The following is a 19,196-nucleotide window of genomic DNA, read 5'->3' as shown; positions in this document are numbered from 1 at the left end:
TTTGACATCAAAGTTTTGTTTTATATGTTTATTTCTTATTTAAAAAATAAAAAAATCACCATATTGGTTATATATGGAATCACCATACTGAATTACCATAATACCATAGTATTACGGTGATTCAATATGGTAATTTATTATTCAAAACAAAAGTTGAAAGTTGGATTAAGACTTTCTTATTCAGATAGAATCGCAATTTATTTTGGATCCTTATGTTTTTAGAAATTTTTTAAATTACTTATATAATCAATATAGTGATTCCATAATTAATTCAATATGGTGATTCCATATTAAGATATGGAATCACCATATTGAATTAAATATGGAATCACCATATTGATTACTCATTTATACATAGTTATTTAAATTATGCCAATTTTGCTTGAAGAAGTTCAGTAAAAAGTATGTTGCAACGTCTTAATCTCCGTCAAAAACGCGCAACCCGTATAATCAGTTACGCAAATCGCTTATCTCATTCGAAGCATTATTTTATTGAAATGAGAGTTCTGAATATATACGAGTTAAATGCATTTAATTTATTATGTTTTGTATATATGCGGATAAATAACTTATCCTAAGCTGTCTTCAAAGATCTTTTCTCTTTTAAACCAATCAGTAAATATATTTTGGGAAAAAATAACTTTTCAAATAAACCTTTTTGTCAAACAAACCTTAATCGATTTTGTATTACCTATCGAGCGCCACACCTTTGGAATAAAAATGTTTTGCCGAATTTTAATTTTGAAGTACCTTTATATATTGAGCTATTATTAGTAGTAAAAGTTAAAAATACATTTTGGTCAACTTTTTTTATTGTTTATATACATGTTAACGTTTAAAGAAGTTTATTCCTTCTTATTTTATTTAGTGTTATACCTTTTACTTTTTAATATATATGTTAGTTTACTCTAATATAAAATTCTGATGAGAAGATCCTTTTGATCTTTCAGACAAATTATTTACCCTGCAATTTTGTTAAATGCTTATTTAACGTTCTGACGACAAGATCTTTGCGATCTTCTGGAGGCGGAAGAAAGAACATTTTGCCGCTAATAATTGAATGGGAGGCCGCCGCTAACAGCTTCCGCCTCTCTAAAAAGTCGGCCTTTTGGGAGAAAGTTACTTTGCCGCCGGGCGGTATTGTCAACTCTGATTTATAACGTCAAATGTGGCTTAGCAAGGTTGCGGCGATTGAGACTCAAGTCTTGAAAGAAAGTCTCAGGAATAGGGAAATTTTTATCCCTAGTTTTGCTAGAACCCTAAAAAAAAGACAAGGAATCTTTTTGAATCGATTAAAATTCAACTTAAATAGACCGGCCTTGTTCTTGAAAAACCTGTTAGAACCATAATTTCGATTGTTTTCAAGGTAAAAAATTGTTGAAATCAAAATTATCATTATAGTAAATATTAACTCAACATTTTTTCAAGATACGACAAGTTCACGAACTTTTCTCAAAAAAAAAAGAAGCAATAAATGACGATATTATTTATTTATCGAGATATAAATTTATAATAAAGTTTTACAAACTTTTTAAGCATCATCGAGTTGTTGTTTTGCTCTTTAATTATTATAAAGCTCTTGATCACTTTCTTATTTAGTTAATCTAAATTCAAAACAACAAATAGTTATTTTCAATTTTTACAAAATTTGAGATTTTAAATTTAAAGATTTGAGATTTAAAATTAGAAAACTATACAAAATGTCCATGTAGACATTTAAATAACCTAAAACTCACATCGTGAAAAACAAGTTAAGTTGTTAATAAGTTGTTTCACAAATACATAAAATTTACAATTTTTTAAATACAATCTATGTTTTTAATTACATCTTAAAAAGTGCACTTATATCATAGGGAAGAACCTTAAATGAATGAGTTTTTTGAATGAATGAAGTTTTTTTGAAATGCTCTTTTAAGCTGATAAAGTTGTTTAATTACATTGAAAATAGTTTGATAACCATAAACTCTCACACTACGAAGTACATAAAAATCGGTTCTGCATGTCTGTTGGTAAAAAAGCGATTTATTGGACCACGGCATTTGTTCAATTTATTTAGAACTACTCATTGAATGGGACAAAAAATAATTGAATGGGACAAATATAAAAGATTGAAAAATGAAAAGAGGTCAGTAGTAGTTCAGTAGTAGTTCAAGCCAGTCAAGCAGTAAAGGTTGTTTCAATCACTAGGGATGCCAAAAAGGCTATGCATATGGTATACTTGTGTCCTTATTCTTATATTACTCCTATTGTGTACATTAGGAGCGCTATAAGAACTTTTTATTTTAAGGGGTTTAAAACAAAAATTACTCACAATAAATTTCATTTAAAACAGAATTTACGATTTTTTTAAATAAAACAAAATAGCGTAGTGTAAAAGCTTAGATTTCAATAAAATTTCTATGAATAAAATTTCTATGAATAAAATTTCTATGAATAAAATTTCTATGAATAAAATTTCTATGAATAAAATTTCTATGAATAAAATTTCTATGAATAAAATTTCTATAAATAAAATTTCTATGAATAAAATTTCTATGAATAAAATTTCTATGAATAAAATTTCTATGAATAAAATTTCTATGAATAAAATTTCTATGAATAAAATTTCTATGAATAAAATTTCTATGAATAAAATTTCTATGAATAAAATTTCTATGAATAAAATTTCTATGAATAAAACTTCTATTAATAAAATTTCTATGAATAAAATTTCTATTAATAAAATTATTTAAAAAATAATAAAAGTTAATTATTAGCTTATTAAGTATCTAGTTTAGATTAATCATTATTAAATATACCTATCTATACTTTTTAATGCATTTTTAACAAAATAAACACAATAAAAAAATTGACATTTTCCATTTGCAGTTTTTTGTTTCTTTCACTCAAGTCAATTCTTTATTTTTTTGTGTTATTTTTATCAATTTTAACATTTTTTTCTCTTATTTGCTGATTTTTCTCTGGTCTTCTTTTTTTAGAATCTTTTCTGAGAGGTGTTTTCAGGGTATGGATGAATGGTTTCAGAACAACCTATTTTTATCAATGATTCTGAAGAAGCTGCTTGATTTTTTTTTTTTATATATAAATGTTGATTTTCTGGTTGTTGAATTTATGATTACTAAATGGAAGAGATCTGTAACAAACACTAGATGATATAAATCACTTTTCCTGAATATTTTTCTTTTGAGTTGATAGATTCCATATTTTAGAAAATCACTGCAAACATTTTTTATTGTGAACAAAATATTATATAATGCGCACACTAGCTGAGGCAAATTTTAAATGTTCATAATCCTTCCTGGATTGGAAAGCAACTATTTATTCTGAGCCAATCTAAAATAAGACTTAAAAGACCCACACATTGAAATATATAATGGCTGCAATTTATGACTGCAGTATGGCGAAAGTTTTAATAAAACCAATGAATTCTTGTGCTAATGTTATTATTTCAAATTAAATTAGGCTTTCACGGTTGTCCATTAATAATAGCACTGGATAATAGATAGCTTAGTATTGGATACAAAGTGCTTTATTGCAACTAAAAATTTGCCACCTGTCATTGAACCACTTTTGTTACACAACCCTAAGCTGTAGGTCCTCCACTGATCATAAAATCCATGTTGTTTACTCTCAGAAATTTAAATAGAGGTGAAACTGTATTACCCATAGCATTTAAAATGCTAACATTTGCTAATGCTATGGGTATTTGTTAACATGCTAAGGGTTGTCATCAACAACCCTTTTTCTGGCGAAACAACTTGACAAACTTGCTTAGTTCCACTAGTTGAAATAATCTTAGGATGATCTGTACCTGTTAATAACCATGTGCATTAAAAATTCAGGTTTTATATTTTAATTGAACTTTTAACAATGAACATTCTCAAACAGGCTCGAGCAAGGCTGACTTTTTCTTGTTTTCTTAGTGATAATTTTAGATGACGAGTCAAAAAACTCTCCAACTATTGCTTACTTACCATTTTATTTAGGTACTATGATGAATCAGGTATATTTTTGAAATTCAATCCAACTTGTAAGCTAACTGTCAAGTTTGTAAACTTGGTTTAACTGTAGCATATACGAAGACATAAACACTCAGCAATATTTCATTAAAAAAAATATTTTTAATAATATAGAAAATGAGTGACCTTGACTAATTTGCCAAAATACCTTTTTTTTGCTTTGTTCGCAACAGTTTGTTTAAAAAAGTCTGGTGTGGGGTTTATAGCACACCATTTTATGTAAAAATTCAATGCTATTTAATATGTCCTTACTAAAATTTATGATTTATCTTACTTTCTTTTTTACTGTTTTTGTTTTCTTATTTTCAAGATGCCTGTTACAGGTGATACTGATACAAGTAAGGGAGCAAAACAGATTATATGTTTAAAAAATTTAAAAGTAAGTAAAACATCTACAACAGAAATATATAGGCCATTATAAAGAAAGAACAGTTTTTTATTCAATTCAAAGTTGTATGATTTAAAGTGTTAAATAACTTAAATATGAAAAAAATATCATTTTCTATAAAATGTGAGTGAATGAGAAACATGGGTTTAAAAGCACATGAATAATTTATAATTATATAATAAACTATGCCTAGGGCTGCCAAATATCTAGAACAGGGCTTGCATGGTACTATGCTTTATTTGATTTTATCTTCATTTAATCTGAAAGAATAGTGGTCAGTGTGCTGAAAGGTCTTTCAGCTGCAGGGCAGACAACATCAAGGACCAGGAGACACATGGTCCCTTACTTTTTTTTGTATACATTTTTTTTTTTTATAAATTGACAATTTTTTCTGAATTAAGGGACTGTGCTCTCCACTTGGAAATCGGTGTTGTTGTCCCTGAACTGCCCAATTAGATGACAATAAACAGAAATATAACTCAGCTAATAGCAAAATACTTGCTATAATATAAGGAGCTTTATTAAATTTTCATAATTTCTGTCAAATTTTTAGACAAGTTAGCTTTGAATAATGCTAATTATTAATATCATTTGATTATGATAAATTGAATTCTAATAAACAAGTAGAAGATTATAGCAAAAAATACGATTAATTTATTGATGATAGAGAATGTAACCATTTATTTTGGATTCCTTTTTTACTATTAATAACATTTTATTAATTTAAACTCGCTCATAAATATATTGTAAAAATTGATAAAAAAATGATTTGCTTTCTTGCCGTATTAAGAAAAAATGTACAAGCTTTGTAAAACAATTTTGAAAACATAATTTAAAATTTGTTCTTTCTTTTTATTGACGTATATAATTCTCAAATTTTTTTGAGAATTATATATGTCAAAATGCATGTTGTAGACGTTTTATTTTTGTTTAAATTTTTTGGACTTCATCTGTTTTGATCCCTCACTTGTATCAAATTTTGTTGATGGAATTAACAGGCATCCTAAAAATAAGAAAACAAAAAACATTAAAAAAAAAAAAAAAGAAGAGATAAATCTTAAATTGAATAAGGGGTTTATATCAAACAGCATTAAATTTTTACATAAAATGGTGTGCTATAAACTCCAAATCAGCATACTCATTCCTGCTATAACTTAATGCAACAAAATTAGCAAAAATTTTGTATATAAATCAGTTTGGAAAAATTAACTTATCTTAATGCAAGTCTATTAGGCAAAATGCTTTTAAATTTAAAAGATAAATGAATAATATTTTATAAATTTAAAAGATAAAAATTTGGTTTATAGCTTACTTTTTAATTTTGTTTATTTTCCTTAGGTTAAGATTTACTTTCTTTATTAGTTTATGGTTTTAGTTTTCATTTTTATTTAGTTTACTTTCAATTTTAGGCACCTTTTTTAAAATGCGCAAAAATGACCAAACTACTTAAAAGCCATGGCCACGTCAGCATAGCAGAAATTGTACATTCATGGTCATATAAAGATGTGCAATCGCACATCTTCCTGTGAAACACTGTTTGTGTATGTATGTAGTGTGTTCAATAAGTTTCCCCTATAAACGAAGGGCTAGACTAAAAACAGCACTGAAACATGAATGCTTTAAAATTTTTAAAACTAGAGAACCCTGGGTATTTAAAAATGGAGTTTAATTTTCTAAAACTCGCGAAATTGCTGAAAATCAGAAAAACAAAATTCTTTTTTAAAATTACTTTTTGTTTTTTAAAAACGCAATACCATCAATATTGTTAGGCTTAGACCATAATAGGAATAAAGATTTGGTCTGTTGAATGATTGTATCTAACACTTCTTACCACAAAAGATTGAATATTTAATCGTTGCTTCTATGCAAATTTGATTTTATCCCATTCAACAATCGTCCCATTCATTAAGGTTCTCTTTTACATGTATATTTTCCGATGCAATTTGTGAGAAATTTTTATTATTTTATTAATTTTATCTATTCATTGCATAAATAATTAAATGAATATACTTTAATTATTAAAGTCTTACAATTAACTTTTAATTATAAAAATATATTACAAAATAATAAAAATATTATTTCATTAAAATATGAATGTTTTAAAACTTTAATGAAGTTAAACAATTGAAAAATCCCAAACCTCTAAGACATGTTTTAGACTTAAACAAAAGAATAAATGAATACCAAGAAAAACTAACTTTTTTATTTTAGTAGAAACTTGCCTTCTTCGTGTTATTGTATGTCTATAAGTCAGCATACTATACTCTGCAATCTACAGGCTTGATAATTTATTTAAGCGTGCTTTATTAAGAGTTTCAGTACATGATATCATTAAATTTTTTATTTTGCGCTGGAGGTTGATTATGTAAACAAACAAAAAAGTCAATGATGTCATGCACTAAAACTCTTCAGAATAAAACGCGCTTAAATAAGTTATAAAGTCTGTAGATTGTGGCATATATTATGTTGACTTTTAGACCTACAATAAAACGGTGAAGGCAAGCTTCGACTAAAATAAAAAAGTTAGTTTTTCTTGGTAGTTAATTTATTCTATTGTTTTAATCAAAAAAAATTAGCTCAAACATTTTTTTTTTAATCATCCCCTTTAATATGAACACAACGTATCTCAGAAATTTGGGATGCCTTTAACAAACAAGAGAATAGTTTTTCTGTCATAATTAAAGAAAATTATAATATAAACTTAAGCACCAATAAAATTGTTAACTTGGTTTAGTAAAAATAAAAAAAAATTGAATGTGGTCAACCATCTTCTGAAATACAATGAAACTATATGAACTAAGTAGTATAAAGATTTATTTAGCAATGAACTAAATAGTATAATTTACCTAATTTAAACTCAGCTCCTCAGGAGTGCTGATACCCAACTCATCCAAAGTTCCTTTCAGTTGATTATTAATAAAACTAATAATTTCCTTGTCCCCAGCAGCTTTTTCTCTAACCATTTCCAATATGCGAACAGACATAGCAAAATCATCTAACCTGAAGATATAAATTTTTCATACAACACTTAATTACGATAAAAAAACTTTGAACTTGCACAATATAACAAGTGCTGTAACAACAACACCAAAATTTTTAAGCAAATGTTTACCTGCGACAAGCTTTCAAAGCAGCTATAATAATTTTTGGCTCTGGTACAAGGTCATAACCATACAAGTTGTTCATACCTCGTCGCAACTCCCACCCATCTAAAGATGGCCTAACAATATAAGAAAACAACATATTTTTGATTAAAATTAGGTTTAACAAAATGGTGGATTACATATATTAACAGTTGCTTTCAAATAAAAAGATATATACCTTTGAAAATATGTCTCCCATCTAGCATCAAAAGCTTCATCAGATTCATGGTGACTACTACTTTGTCTACAGGTAACTACTGCTGGAACTCCTATAACAATATACAAACAATGACTAAATACATAATACACACATTTAAAGCAGCTTTGTTAGAAAAATAAAAATAAAAAATTGCTGCCCCAATATATATATATATAAATATATATATATATATATATATATATATATATATATATATATATATATATATATATATATAAATATATATAAATATATATATACATATATATAAAAATATATATATATATATAAATATATATATATATAAATATATATATATACACATACTTATATAAATATATATACATATATATATACACACACACACATATATTTATATATATATATATATATATAAAATATATATATATATATATATATATATACATATATATACACACAGGTTTTGTTTTAAATAAAAAGCGACTTAGCACATTAGCTCATCGTGATTTTGACATCATAAAAGTATCTTTTTCAATTTTTTTTTAATTGAGGACATAAACCTTTTTAAACTGCCACAATAAAATAAATTACAGCAAAACAAGTTTATTTTACTAACTAAGAAAACCAAATCTAGAAATGTTATTTTCTAAATGTGCATCTGGTTCTAAATGTCTATTTTGTTTCAATACTAAATAATTAAATTTAATATTACATTTCTATTCTCGACATATGTATAAATGAATTAACAAGTTATTAACAAACAAAAAATATCACTTGTTGCAAAGAAAAAAAACTCAATTTAATTACTTTACCAGCGCATTTTTTTGTGACTAAAAATATCTAAATTTCCAAGTACCATATATTAAAAAAAATATATACCATGCTTCATTTGCCTTAAAGCAAAAAAGTTAAACATGCTATATGAATAGTTTTGATGCAGTGTTATAAGTTAAACATGATTTCAAGGAATTCAGTTTTTTTGTAAAAAATAGAAAAGGAGGATGCAAAATTGAGAAAAAAAAAGGTAATTACTTTTAATTAAAATAACTTCTTCAATCAAAATTTTTTCTAAATTATAAGAAAATTTTTGTTTTCACTTTTTTGATAATGCACAAATCTGTTAATTATATAAAGCTGATGTATCTTATCAGTAAACTTCTAAAAATTTAGAAGCCTACCATATATAAAAACTAAAAAAATATTTCTTTTCACTTCTTAAACTGCAGGTTTTGTACTCATCAAAAATCAACTTTTTATACTTGCAAACAATTTTTTCGGTTTTTTAGGTAGCCATTATGGAAAAAATGAGACATTCAAGAATTCAATGTTAAAGTTTTATTAAAGTAAGTCTAGAGTTGTATACAATAAAAAAAACTAGAAGGCTTTCTGAAATTTTGTTTTTGAACAAAACATGTTTTTCCTACTGCAGTTTTTATTTTTGGAAAAATCAGAAATTTCAAATGACCATATCTCATGAACCACAAAAGATTTTATGCTGAAATTTTCATTAATTGCTTTTCTCATTGGTATTAACAAACCAACTAAGTTTCATTAAAATCTGAGGGGGTCCATGTTGGGCCATGGTCTTGTTGGCATGGAATGACTCAAATGGTCCTTTTTTGCAACAATTCACAGAAAATACCTTGTGAGATTATTTCAATAACTTAATTATTACTATTTTTTTTTTATTAACTCTTACAAATCTTTATTTTCATGAACACTACCAAGCAGTCTGGTCAAACAGCCAGCAGCTCAAGCTTTATTTAAAAAATAATACTAAAACTAATACTAATACTAAACACCCAACTTCAAGATAGACCTGTAATATTGGCTAGTGATGTGGAATAAAAAAATAACAACTTGTTGTATATAATTATTACCAATTTCATTTAAAAAAAAAATTTTTTTATTAAAAAAAAAGTATGTTTTTGTGAGGTGTAGGTGGTGGATTAGCACCCCCTCCCGATCGGAGCGGGTGCTAATCCATTTTTTATCTATCCTTTGATACCAAGATATAGATATTTGAATAAGAATTGGCAAAGTTATAAACATTTTATAGGGAAAAAAAAAACTTTGACCACAGTTTTATCAAGAAATCCATATCGAAAATTTGCTACTAAAAATGTCATAACTTTTTATAGAATTGTTAGATTTTCATACTTTTCACCATTAAAATACTGTAATTGAGGGCTTTGGGATTGTTCATAAATTACGTAAAGTAAACTTTAACAAAAAAATCAAAATAGCCCATTAAATTTAATGAAAATTGCCGCGTAGAAGAGCTTATTATCACCCACTTCTGTTTTTTCAAAAAATTTTTGCCTTGCATGGACGATTTCTTTCTAATGATATATATAACTTGTAGGCTTTCTAATGATATATTTTCTAATGATATTTATTCTAGTATTTAATCAATTTAAAAAAATCAATTATGATAGAGAATTTTATGCTGATTAAGAATTGTATAAAAATATAGGTCTGAAAATTAACAGAAAGTGTTATAATTTGCTGTTGAAAGTTTAAAAAATTACACTAAAAAACACTAATATTTGCCATTTTTTTTATACTCGGTTATAATTAAAATCCTTTTCAAAGATAAATTTAAAAAAGCCTGGTTTCTATCATCAATGTAAAGCAATGTAACTCAAATAACACAACAATGTAACACAAAAATGCAAAGCAAAACTGTTAAAAAATGCTGAGCGCATCATTTTCTGATTTGATTTCTGATTGAACCCTGTCCCAAATCATGTATGTTTATTCACGCCAATCCCTATTTGTCAGTCGATGTATGTGCATTTAAAAAGCAAAATCTTAAATTAATTTTTAAAAAATCAATTAAAAATATACAAAATATATTCATTAAAACATTTAACTTAATTTAATTATAATTTAATTTTGACAACAGTAAAAACCGGGTTGTGTAATTAAAAAAAGATTTTCTAAACAATTGATTTCAAAATGTAAACTTTGATGTAAAACATTTTTAAAAAATGGCGAATATTAGAGTTCTTTAGTATAATTTTTAAACTTCAACAGCAAATTAGAGCACTTTCTGTTAATTTTCAAACCTATGTTTTTATATGATTCATAATTGGCATAAAATTCTCTATTATAATCAGCAATAAAATAAAAAAAAGGAGGGGGGTGAAACTGCAATAGCGCCATATTATCAACCAAAAGCAAATAATAATTTTTCAAAATAATTGTTTTTAAAGAAAAACTATTGACTTTCGTTTAAAAATAAACTTTCTACTTTCTTTATTAAAATGGAAAAATCTTTTTAAATTTTTCAATAAATTTGATATTCATGTAATAAATGTGTGTAAACTTATATTCATATAAATATAAATGTACACATGTATATATTATTATAATAAATATGATCTGTATGATAAATATAGTTTATTTAGTTCAAAACAAAGAGTTTAAAAAGTATGAAAGATTGAGGAGTATTACCCTGCTAAAATAAATAAATTCACTCATATTGACGGACAGCAATCCTTGTTCATATACTTCCTAATCAGACTTTGATAGAAATGATATGGACAATAATTACTTTATGTCCACTGTTTTCATTAATATCATCCTAATATTTCATTAATATCATCCTAAATTTGATACTAAAGTAAAATTCTTGGTACCTTTTCCACGAAGTATTTTAAGAACTTGTGATCGACCTTGTGAAAGAAATGCGCATTTAATCATAATTAATTAGTAACTTGTTATTTCACTCAGATAACCTCTTTCCGCCTAAAAAGAAATGGATATGTATGTATAATAGAAAACTGTAAAAGAAGAGAAGCCGTTATATGTCCTTCTTCGTCGTGCTTAAAAATTATTTCACAGAAAAGTGCACCCCCGCTCAACAAATGCAATCAACAAATACAATCACTAAGAAAGATATTAGTCACCTCTTTGATTTCTTGTGACTTTCATGTGTGCACTAAAAATCAAACCATTTTGTTGCCTCGAAGTTAAGGTGGAAGGCTAGAAAAACATTAATTCTTTTAAAAATAATTACTTTTTCCCAAGAACTTTAAAAAAATTTGAACTAATGTTAAAATCGTCTGACAATTTTTTTTTTAATTTGTCTCGCCATATATAAAAATGAGCTCAAAAATGAACAAAATTCAAAACACAATATCACAAAATAGCAATGAACTTTTGCAGGTTTGTTCTTCAACAATAGATATTTGAATTAAAATCACATATGGAATCTTAATAGAATAAAAAATATCCATCATTTATTATGTATGCGTTAAAAAATGGCAAATTGAGAATAAAAAACAATTAACTTGCAATAAATATATTTAATTATCAGTTACGGATTCAGGAACTTTTGTTTGGGGGGGGGGGTGATGCTGAAATATTTGTGTATTTTTTATCTTATTTGCGTCTTCTGAAAAAAAAAAGATACTCCATTTCTAAGATAATTTTGTATTTTAAGATTATGGTGGGGGGTGGGTATGCATACCCTCTCCCCCCCCCCCCCCCCCCATCTTAGTTTCTATGCTGAAAACTTCGCACTGCGCATGTGCAACTTTATTTAAATAGGAATATTTTCAGATTGAATAACAGATTGTATTTTATGACTATGGTATTTTCAAGTTTCTCTACAAACTTATACGACTGTAAAGAATCTTTTTCAAAGTAAAATATACATTTATAATTTCTATGATAACTCTTACTAAGATTATACATAAATACTATATATATATATATATATATATATATATATATATATATATATATATATATATATATATATATATATATATATATATATATATATATATATATATATATATATATATATATATATATATATATATATATATATATATATATATATATATATATTTATATACATATATATATATATATATATATATATAAATTATATATATAAATTATATATATATATATATATATATAAATTATATATATATATATATATATATATATATATATATATATATATATATATATATATATATATATATATATATATATATATAAATTAGTAAAAAACACTTATCTAACTTTTATCTTCGACTTGAAGTTTCACCATTGCTGGATCATCAGGAAGAGAACTCTTCCTGATGATCCAGCAATGGTGAAACTTCAAGTCGAAGATAAAAGTTAGATAAGTGTTTTTTACTAATTTATTATTGCTCTGTTCTTTAAGAACATTGAGCACTCTATTTGTAAAATACACTAACATAATTTACATATATATATATATATATATATATATATATATATATATATATATATATATATATATATATATATATATATATATATATATATATTTATCTTTGAGTGTTAAAAATCAAGAAACACTTTTTTTTTCAAACATTCAGTAGGTACGTGACATGAAATTTTTAAATCAAACACTAGATTGTTATATATCATTGGAAAGGTTTTTAATACAGTATTATAAAGGTGAAAATATCATCAAAATTGAACAGTTCTAAAAAAAGTTATGGCATTTTGAGTACCGAATTTTTGATATATTCTTATTTCTTGAAGAAACTGTGATCAAATTTTTTAAACTTAAAATGTCATAACTTGGTCAATTCTTATCGAAATACATTCAACTTGGTATCAAAAAATAGGTCTAACAAAGGGCAATATATATATATATACAAAGGGTGTACAAAGGGCATTAGAGGGGCGTCTACAAAACTCTTTATTATATTGAAAAATGTAGATTTATTAAAAGAAAATATTAAAATTTATAATTTTTATTTGTATTTTTTAATATATTCTAACGGGATACCATCAAATATGATTTGGATACTTTAGGTTGATAGAAAAGTCCTTTTGGCTTCGAACGCACTCTCTGACCCAATATCAAGATTGTTACTTTGTATCTTCATATCTAAATGCATGCAATTTAGTATCAAAACGAAAGAAAGATTTTAGGGATGAATGCGTGAAAAGGATGCAAGAGGGTATTATTTGGAAGCTCTACACCTCTCACACCTTGGGTAGGTGGGTTAAAACTTAGATATTATTTTTTTGTAATAATAAATAGTATTTATGTAAAACACAAATTTTTCATTAAAAAATCAAACTCAACTATATACAAAAATTAATATACAAAAAGATTATATACAAGTATCAACTTAATAAATATATACATACACACTATACATACACATATCAATAAGTGTATATAGATTCAGCTAAGTGAATCTATATAAACTTATCAATAAGTATATTTAAAGTTGTTATAAACTACATTCTGCCATCCCTTCTGCCGCTAGGAGGTTTGTATTTAAAATGAGGCAGGTCTTTACCTCCATTCTGGGCCAATATGTTGAAGGCCCTTTTTGATTTAGGCCCAGGGTGGCTTTGGCACCAAACCAAGAAATCACTCCTTTGAAAAATTAAAACACAGTAAAAAACTTACCAAGGAGGTCTTGGTTTTCACTCTGAGTGCCACATGGCAGTGATGATGTGGATGAAGCTGGTAAGTTTAATTTTTAAAATTTTTTATATGAAATAAGGTTAATAAAAATTATAAAAAATATTGTTCATTGAAAACAAATTTACAACATCATTAAGATATATCTACCAAGCTCCTCCTTTTTTATAGCTCACTGACTGACACATATTCACTCACTGACGAGTCCGCATTTTTTTTTTGTGGAGGCCAAAACTTCACAGCGCTTTTTGAAGCAATTCTTTTGATCGTACAGCCCTGAAATTTTACAAATAATCTTTTGCCGACTAACAATAGCTATATTTGTTACATTTGATTCAATAAGTATTTTAGATTTGCGATGCCCCACCTCCCCGTTGGTTAGATCTGCAACTCCAAAAAAAAATTTCGGAAACCGAGAGGGCATCAAAAAGTGCTAAGTATCAATATAAATTTAATTAAAAATTTTACAAATATTCCATTTGTTAATTTCAGACAAATAAAATTGCGACAAAAAAAGAACAATTACATCAACCGAGAAGTATACCCAACCAACATTTATAATATTAAAAAAATAAATTCTCCAAATATTTTTGTTACTTATTATATACAGTATTGAAAATAAATTTTTATTGAATATTAATCATAATCAATAAGTGTAATAATTCAATTTTATCAAGACTAAAAAGTAGAAAATAAAATTAAAAAAAAAAACTTTTTAAAAATAGCTTTCTATTCAATCGACTAAAAAGTAGAAAATAACTTTTTTCTGTTACTCGTGGAAATCATGAACTTAGTAATAATCACTTTTGTAAAGCCAATACTGAAAGACATTGAAGGCAATTTATGTACGTATGTAAACAAACAAACTCATCGAAGTAAAGGAATAGAAAGTTTGGCGCCTTTTAAGTCAGATGCTTTCAAAATCAATTTCGTTTTAAATCTACATAAAGCTAAAGCTAAAGGTTTTAAATCTACATAAAGCATAAAGCTACATAAAACATGAATTGCCTTCAATGTCTTCCAGTATTGGCTTTACAAAAGTGATTACTAAGTACATGATTTCCACGAGTACCAGAAACAGAAAAAAGTTATTTTCTACTTTTTAGTCGATTGAATAGAAAGCTATTTTTAAAAAGTTTTTTTTATTTATTTTATTTTTCTCTTACCTCCTTCAGTGTTTCTGTAATAGAAAGTGAGAAATACCTTTTATATTGTCGCTTCAAGACAACTTGCACAGCATCAAGACAAGCAGAAGTCATTTTTTTTAATTTGGTTATCAATGAAGCTTATACGAGTGTTAGTGGTTAGCAATGGAGTATATATTGATTTTAAAATGTTAGGGGTAAGAGTATTCCCAACAAAATCTGTTTTTCTGCAAAACTGAGCAGCTGGATTAGATTTATAATTTGTAATTATTAGCAAAACTTTTTTCACTAACTGACTACCAGAAACTTGACTGACTACCAAAACATAAAACATTTTCATTCAAGCTCAGTAGAGAGTTTTCCATACTATGCAAGCATGCACATTTCTTTTATGGCAGTTTTACTGCCAATTTCCCCTCATGGAATTGCTTGCAAACTTTTACATTTTACAATTCCAACAACGAGGAAATGTTTAAACTCACTGTAATGTTTCATAAAAATCCGATTTCCATGATATCTAGGAATAATACTTCATAGTAGATCGTTTTCATCTAAAAAATTTACAAATCTTTTTGGATTATCTTTGACGTCTATAAACCTCATTTTGTTCATGACTAAAACAATTTTAACTGCTATAAAATTATTTCCAAATAATTAACAACTCTCGCACTCAAGAGACAGAGCTGACAAGATGCTGAGCGACATGAAACTGCAATTGTGTCAAGAAGGTGCAAATGGCAGTTCAGCTCATTTAAATTCTTGCCCTAGGTTGCACAAACTTATAGTAAGACTGCAACACTGTCTGACATTATGTTAGATATATTTTTAATAACCGAGTTATGACATTCATCAAAGCTACTTTGGTAAAAATCTGAATAAACAAATCCCATATAATCAATTGAAGTGCATATATGACTTTCATAATCAAATGCTGATCCTCCTGGTAACTGATCTAGAGCAAACATAAGACATTTATCTTTAGATGTTAAGTTAATGCTATTAATGTGGACACTTTCTTGTGTTGTAGCATCAAACCCAAGAGTAGGATTATTATTATGCATAGCCCACTCTGCTGCTTGCAAATCTGAAATACTGCCAAGTTCACAAGCTCTTTGGTCGGCAGTACTTCAACGAGGAATATTATTAAAAATAACACCTATATAATGCCCTATTTTGCTCATAAGATATGGAATGTCACCTGTTGGTATATTACACAACAACATATTATAAATTATTATTCTTATTTGTATTGAATATGTTTTTTCATCTTCTGGCATAATTACATTTCTTTCCTCATTAATCTGGAGCAAATCATTGTCCAAACTAGCAATTACCCTGTTACTTGTCAAAACAGCAGCATTATGCTTAGTTTTGAGTTGCCTTAACTTATGCGTTTTCATTTAATTTCAAAGCATTTTTTTGAGCTTTAAAATGACAAATCTGCTCACTGTAATTTAATTTTTTGTGTGTGTTTTTTTAGATCTGGTGTTTCTGCTCTTAAAGCTTTAATTATTTTTTTCTTTTCGTTTAACATTTTGTCTTAGAACACGTAATTGATTTGGCATGCTATTTAAGTCAGCTTTTAATAGTGCTATCTTGTTCCGGCGTACTTTGTAAGAGTTAGCAAACCGAGACAAGTAACCTACATTTTAGTTTTTGTTTTATAGGATCTAATTTCTGTCTAAATATATGTTTTGTTACGTCTCATTCGCTATAACATGCAGATGTTGATGTTCAATTTGTTAAAGGAGATAAAATATTCATATTGGTATATGAAACATCTGAGGTAAAAATATGTCCATTTCTACAAACTGTATTACACTCTGTATTAGAGTCAATACCTACTTGCGGCAATTCAAAATTAGCAGTCAAATACTTTTTGCATTCACCATAAAACACAAACTTTGGCCCCATGATAGCAGAAAAAAAAAGTTTAATTTTTCTAAATAAAAAATAATATATTTAAATAATGGTAAATATAATGACATTACAATTGCTAACTACATTACAACTTTTAGTACAATTAAATAATCTATATCCAACATCATTATTGTTATTACTCATACATTCGACCCCTCCTCACTGCGAGTGTATCGCATTATTGAAGCTTAAAAGGTTATCTAATTAGAGTATAATGTTAAGGTGTCTGAGTATGCTTTTTTTTCCAATAAAATTAGGCAGGTAGTACGAAAAAAGGTTTTTAAAGATGAGAGAATATATTAGAAAAATGAACCAGCATTTCTTTGATATATACTTGATGTCCAAACAACAACAAATTTTTAACAACAATCAAATTCATAAGAAATAAAATTTTGCATCAAAAAATCCATGCAAAATTAAAGTTCCATAATTCTAGTATTCAAAAAATATCTATGTTGATACATATTTCTAAAAAATAACAGAGCAAAACAAGTTCATACCATGCAACTTTTCAACAAACTTGAAAAAACGTAACACAGAATTTGACCGAAAAAACGGTTTCGTAAAATCAGGATTTACGCGTACCTACATTTAGTTCACGCAAATGCAAACTTTTTGAAAAATTATATAAATGTTTGTGTATATACAAAATAAATATATATATATATATATATATATATATATATATATATATATATATATATATATATATATATATATATATGTATATAAATATATATATATATATATATATATATATTTTTTTTTTTTTTTTATTGTTTTTGTTTGTGTATGTAAAATTATTTTTTATATATACAAAAAAAATTTAACTACCATTCTCAATTATGAGTAACAAAATGTGTATGTATTTTTAACAAGTTAAATAATGCACAAAACATTTTTTCAACAACTTAAAAAAGACTTCCACTAATAGGTTTAAAACTTGATGAACTGCCATCAAGTTTTAAACCTATTAGTGGAACACGTATGTTAATAAATGTTGTCTTTTCATTTTTCAAAAGATGTTATGGTATTTAATTCAATTTTCAGTTTTCCACAACAGTTTTTTATTATTATTTTACAATGTTCTAATTTTTTTTTTATATAATAGGTTTTCAATGTTTTTATGGAACTACCATGCCTAAAGTCTTAAATTAAAAATTCTTTAACTGCAGTGGATCTCATGGGGGGCAAAGACTGCGTTTGAAAATTCATTATTTTTATGATAAAATAAATGATATAACAAGGTTTGATTAAAGTGAAATAATTTTAAAAAATAAGGTAAAGTTTTATTTGTTATTATATTCTTGTTTACATTTATGTATAAAAATTTCCCAAATAAAGTAATAATCAAACTTAATCTATTTTATGTTTTTTTCAGCTCTTTTTCCGCTTCTGCTAATATGATTTGGATAAAATTATGCCAAAGTGTGTTTTTGCATTGTAGAGTAATAATAAGTAATTTTTAATAATGTGGTGTGCATGTCGTTTATATTTTTCCTTTTATATACTGTGTGAAATTTTACATTTCTTTTTTCTTATTATTGTTTACATTTTGTTGCATTTTTTTAACATGCAATACATGAAAGATTTATACGGTAATTTTCTTTTTAGGAACATTAGTGTCACATACAGCAAAATACGATTTGGTTGATGAGTTGATAGGCGATCGTTTGAAGAAAGCTCTAATAGAATAACATAAAAATTATTTTATTATGTTTTGTATGCTTAAATTGTAAATAAACGCAAAATGTTTAAAATTTTAGTTATTTATCCGGATCTAGGCTGTTAAACGTAAGTTTTCATTTGTAAAAAGGTTTTTTTTACTGTATAACATAAGATATTTACTTAAATAACTTATACGTAAGAAAAGGTTTTTAGGAAAAACGTTAAAAACGATAAAATGTTTCATTTAGACTTAATAAAAACCAATAAAAAACGTTTTTAGAAAAACGTCCGTT

At 26.1% G+C, this 19,196-nt stretch overlaps 1 protein-coding gene and 1 long non-coding RNA gene across 8 annotated transcripts; one reads left to right on the top strand and one right to left on the bottom strand.

The window, feature by feature from the left end:
• Window positions 1-1,471: 1,471 nt before the first annotated feature.
• Window positions 1,472-11,534, bottom strand: LOC136072704 (cytochrome c oxidase subunit 5A, mitochondrial-like). The gene is made up of 5 exons (XM_065816965.1): window positions 11,376-11,534; window positions 7,729-7,819; window positions 7,520-7,627; window positions 7,254-7,407; window positions 1,472-1,604 (listed from the first exon to the last, which is right to left on the bottom strand). Exons 1-4 carry the CDS (start codon window positions 11,437-11,439, stop codon window positions 7,254-7,256), a joined length of 417 nt encoding a protein of 138 aa, XP_065673037.1. The 5' UTR covers window positions 11,440-11,534; the 3' UTR covers window positions 1,472-1,604.
• A 753-nt stretch (window positions 11,535-12,287) lies between these two features.
• LOC136090110 (uncharacterized) lies at window positions 12,288-18,995 on the top strand. 7 transcript variants are annotated; one of them, XR_010643173.1, is made up of 5 exons: window positions 12,288-12,384; window positions 13,546-13,730; window positions 18,347-18,516; window positions 18,617-18,663; window positions 18,850-18,995. It is a non-coding gene; the product is annotated as an uncharacterized LOC136090110 (long non-coding RNA). The 7 variants fall into 7 exon arrangements; XR_010643177.1 differs by having other exon boundaries at window positions 18,617-18,683; XR_010643178.1 differs by having other exon boundaries at window positions 18,617-18,693.
• Window positions 18,996-19,196: the final 201 nt, after the last annotated feature.

Source organism: Hydra vulgaris, chromosome 13 (genome assembly GCF_038396675.1).
Source record: "Hydra vulgaris chromosome 13, alternate assembly HydraT2T_AEP".
NCBI classification, from domain to species: Eukaryota; Metazoa; Cnidaria; class Hydrozoa; order Anthoathecata; family Hydridae; genus Hydra; species Hydra vulgaris.
The sequence above is the reverse complement of the archived record's forward strand: the minus strand, read 5'-3'. Positions and strand labels throughout refer to the sequence as shown.